The sequence below is a fragment of the Arachis ipaensis genome, chromosome B8, assembly GCF_059453495.1.
Source record: "Arachis ipaensis isolate K30076 ecotype BB chromosome B8, ASM5945349v1, whole genome shotgun sequence".
Lineage (NCBI taxonomy): Eukaryota > Viridiplantae > Streptophyta > Magnoliopsida > Fabales > Fabaceae > Arachis > Arachis ipaensis.
This window is the reverse complement of record NC_142443.1, coordinates 11,813,683-11,817,409: the sequence shown is the minus strand read 5'-3', so window position 1 is coordinate 11,817,409 and position 3,727 is coordinate 11,813,683. Positions and strand designations below refer to the sequence as shown.

The following is a 3,727-nucleotide window of genomic DNA, read 5'->3' as shown; positions in this document are numbered from 1 at the left end:
CCACTTAATTTTAATTTTAATATGGTCAAAACCTATTTGATAATATTATTAGGTCATTCACCAGTAAATATTCACGTTCTAAATGATTATTCATGAATATAAATAAAATATATTGAGTTCTACATATCTCGAAGATCAAATCTCTAGATAATTTATAAAAGTGAGACATCCAATGAATTTAATTCTTTAAGTTAATAAATAAAAAACATTATAGAAAAAATGGGTAAGTATTGTTTTGGTCCCTAAATTTTAGAGTCAAAATCAAATTTGTCCCCAACTTACTTTTAACTAAAATCGTCCCAAACGTTTTATTTAGTATTAAAATCCTCATTTTGACTTTTTACAGATAAAAATACCCTTCACCCCCAACACCTTTACCACCACTATCACCACCTCTCTTATTCCCACTAAATACCAATAATCAGATTCAAGAACACCAACAACAACACATTATTCAAATTTAGAAATTAACATCAAATTCAACAATAAAATCAATACACAACAACAATGAAATAAAAAAAAAATAACAAATCAAAATTAGAATAAAAAACAGAATTAGAAACAGAAGTAGAGACAGAAGCAAAGCAGAAACAAAGCAAAAATAAAAACAGACGCAAAAGCAGAAGAAGAAATAGATGCAGATGCAGATATAGAAGCAGAAACCGAATCGGCGACGTGCAATAGCGAAGACGCAAAGTGGCGGCGAGATTGGTAGTAGGGGCGGCAGTGGCGGAGCGCGACTCCCTGGCTTGTGTCCCTTCTCTCCCTCTAGTTCTGATTCCCAACAGCGGCTCCAAGTTTCACCGGCACCGTTCCCCTTCCCCCTCTTCTTTTCCCTCATCTTCTCCTCCCCTCCCCCTCCTTTCCTTCTCTTTTTCCTTTCTCCCCTCGCCTCCTTTCTCCTTTTCCATTTTCTCCCCCGCATTATTTCTTTTTTGTTTTATAATTTTTTTATTAAGATAGAAGTAATTTAGTAATAAAATTAAAAATTTTATTAAGAAAGACGATTTTAATATTAAATAAAACGTTTGGAACGATTTTAAATAAAAAATAACATTGGGAACGAATTTGATTTTGACCCTAAACTTTAAGGACCAAAACAATACTTATCCCTAAATAAAATCCTAATATACAAGATTTGAAAGAAGTGAATCCACAACTGAAAATAATTAATTAGCTAAAACTAATTACATTAAAATAACTGCAGAAAATAAACACAAGAAAGAAGAAACATAAAATTAGTTCAATTAACTGATTTATGGCCCCTGTGCCCCTTGAATGTCCTGCAAACAATGTGCGTCCACAAACCTTTTTAATCTCTCACTTATTTCTTTCGTTGCTCCTAATTGATAGAGATGATTCTACACAAGGCCATAAGAAACAAGTTAAGAAACTAAGATGGTTATATTATATAGTCAAATTATCATTTGAATTTTGTTAATCGTCCACAGATCTTAGAACACTTATTAAGATTTTTAAAATAAGGAAGTAAAAAGTTTGTATTGTAAAATTTTTCAAAACTTTTAGTTTTATCAAAATTACTTATCTCAAAAATTTAAATTGTTAAATTAAAATATATGTTGAATGATACATATTTAATGTTTTTAAGTTTTGATACCATATAATAGAATCATTTGTCTTCAGAATTTAAACTAGTAGGAGAGATACAATAATATATATGGTAATGCTAAAAAGATTAAAAATACGGTTAGAATTTACTTTATTTAATATTCATTAATTGTTACAATAAATTAATGAATAAATGTTAATTAACAAGCAAAGCTAGGGATTACAAGCATAACTAAAGAAAAACATACCTCTGCGTGCACAACATGAATCATTGAATCTCCAGCGCGAGAAGAAATTGCACTAAGGACCTCAATATTCTCTTCATGCAATATGCGAATAATTTCACTGAAGATGAATTGGTTATCAAAGCCAGAAATCATAAGAACTATCTCTAACATGGAACCACGTTCATGAATCTCAATAGTTGGGGGTTTTAGGCTTGTTCCTTGAGTCTCATCATCAAAGGCACTGCTACCTGCTAAATCATGAGGTCTCTTCTTCATTCCCTTGTTTAATAAGCTTTCTTTCTTCTCCTTAGCAATCTCAACCCTTGATTCTAGGGTTTTGATGTAGATGATGGCCTCATCTATTTGGTCAACACGTGGTGGCAATGTTTGCTGCATCATTAGTAGAATTTTTTTATGTAAACTAATTTTTCTTAATTTTTTTTTTTGTTGAAGATTTGAGATCTAGGGTTTAAAATAAAAAATAATTTCACAACATTTAGCTAGTATTGGATGAAAAGATTTGATTCTCTAATTGAACTCTTATCATATTAAATGAGAAGTTAAGTAGCATCATATGTATGTAATAGAATCAAATTAGGTTATGTATATCATCATCAAATGTAAATGGGCATCAACATTAAAACTCATCCTCTTTGAAGCTTTAGTAGTAGTCCTCTTTTAACATCCAAATTTAGTTCTTCATCCTTAAATTTTGTCAGAAGCGTATATATATATGAACACATCTAATTTTGTAAATGCATAAATAATATTATCATTCTCTAAAAAAAACATTTCTAGGTCATAGCGTAAGGAATTCATACAAGGATTGGATAGGTAAGCAGATCGGAGCGAAGGAAGAATACGATCACTGACCTTGGGGTTGAAGTTAGGGAGAAGAGAATTGAGCTTGAAACAAAGGTTCTTCATTTGTTCTCTTCTGTTTCTCTCTATGATCTTCCTTTCCATTTTGGTTGAAGAAGAAGCTTGACCTCTCTGCTGATGAGCCATATTGAATAATAAACTCCTTTATTAATTAATTATTTGTGGGTATATAATATGTGTTTACCCTTAATATTTATAGTACCTTATATAATTAGGAGGATCTTGATTCTCAATTATTACTCATACAATAATACTTAAAGCTTTCGGATACAGAATAGTGATGAGACGGGAGCATGACGAAGTAGCAAAGTTCATTTTTTGTATAGATAGGCCGCAATTGAAATTAATGGGGTTATGGATTTTCCTTTTCCTATATATATACGATACGTGCCGTTCCATAAGACCCTTAAAATAGAAACGAGTGGTTCAATCATATATTATATTTATATTTAATTTGTAGGGACAGCGAAAGGAACACGATCGAAATTGAGAAGTGAAGACGCCGATTCTATGGATATTTTATTATTTTCCCACTAGCTAGCATGTGCTTATTCTTTCATTTTCTCTTCATCACCATACATTCCTCTTTAGATGGATGAGTAACTTGCATTAGTTGGAATTCGTAATCATCAATGGAATAAAATTTGTCTTCGTCTTTAATTTTCTAATTTTTCGGCCAATTAAACGATGAATTCACACAAATAATTATTGTCACTAATTATGATATATTGTGAATTTATATATTTTACTTCAAAACATAAAAATAAAAGACTAGTATTATTATCAAATGCAAACATTTATGTATAATTTGTCTTGAAATATTTATCCCATAGTTTAAATTGTTAAAGTAGAGATATAAGAATGCCAGAAATATATATATATATATATATAATGAGTGATATTGTTTTATATATTTTTAATATATTTTTATTTTGATATGCATTTTATATAACTAGCTGTTTTGGTGATTTTTTTTTTTGTATTTATACAGCATAATTGATAATACCTACAGTACTACTCTAAATCAATCCCTAATAAAATTTTAATTA

General features: G+C 29.9%; 1 protein-coding gene across 1 annotated transcript; it reads right to left on the bottom strand.

Moving 5' to 3' along the window:
* Window positions 1-838: 838 nt before the first annotated feature.
* On the bottom strand, window positions 839-2,957 carry LOC110265198 (transcription factor bHLH162-like). The gene is made up of 3 exons (XM_021108066.2): window positions 2,670-2,957; window positions 1,818-2,186; window positions 839-1,361 (listed from the first exon to the last, which is right to left on the bottom strand). The coding sequence occupies exons 1-3, from the start codon at window positions 2,802-2,804 to the stop codon at window positions 1,257-1,259; spliced, it is 609 nt and encodes a 202-aa protein (XP_020963725.1). The 5' UTR covers window positions 2,805-2,957; the 3' UTR covers window positions 839-1,256.
* Between the last annotated feature and the right edge of the window lie 770 nt (window positions 2,958-3,727).

Bases quoted from the DNA above. Each gene is read 5' to 3' on its own strand.
- LOC110265198 (XM_021108066.2), bottom strand. From the start codon at position 2,804: ATGGCTCATCAGCAGAGAGGTCAAGCTTCTTCTTCAACCAAAATGGAA. The intron at 2,187-2,669 runs GTCAGTGATCGT...CTAATGATGCAG, and splicing joins TCCCTAACTTCAACCCCAAG to CAAACATTGCCACCACGTGT. The intron at 1,362-1,817 runs GTATGTTTTTCT...GGCCTTGTGTAG, and splicing joins TTCATGTTGTGCACGCAGAG to AATCATCTCTATCAATTAGG.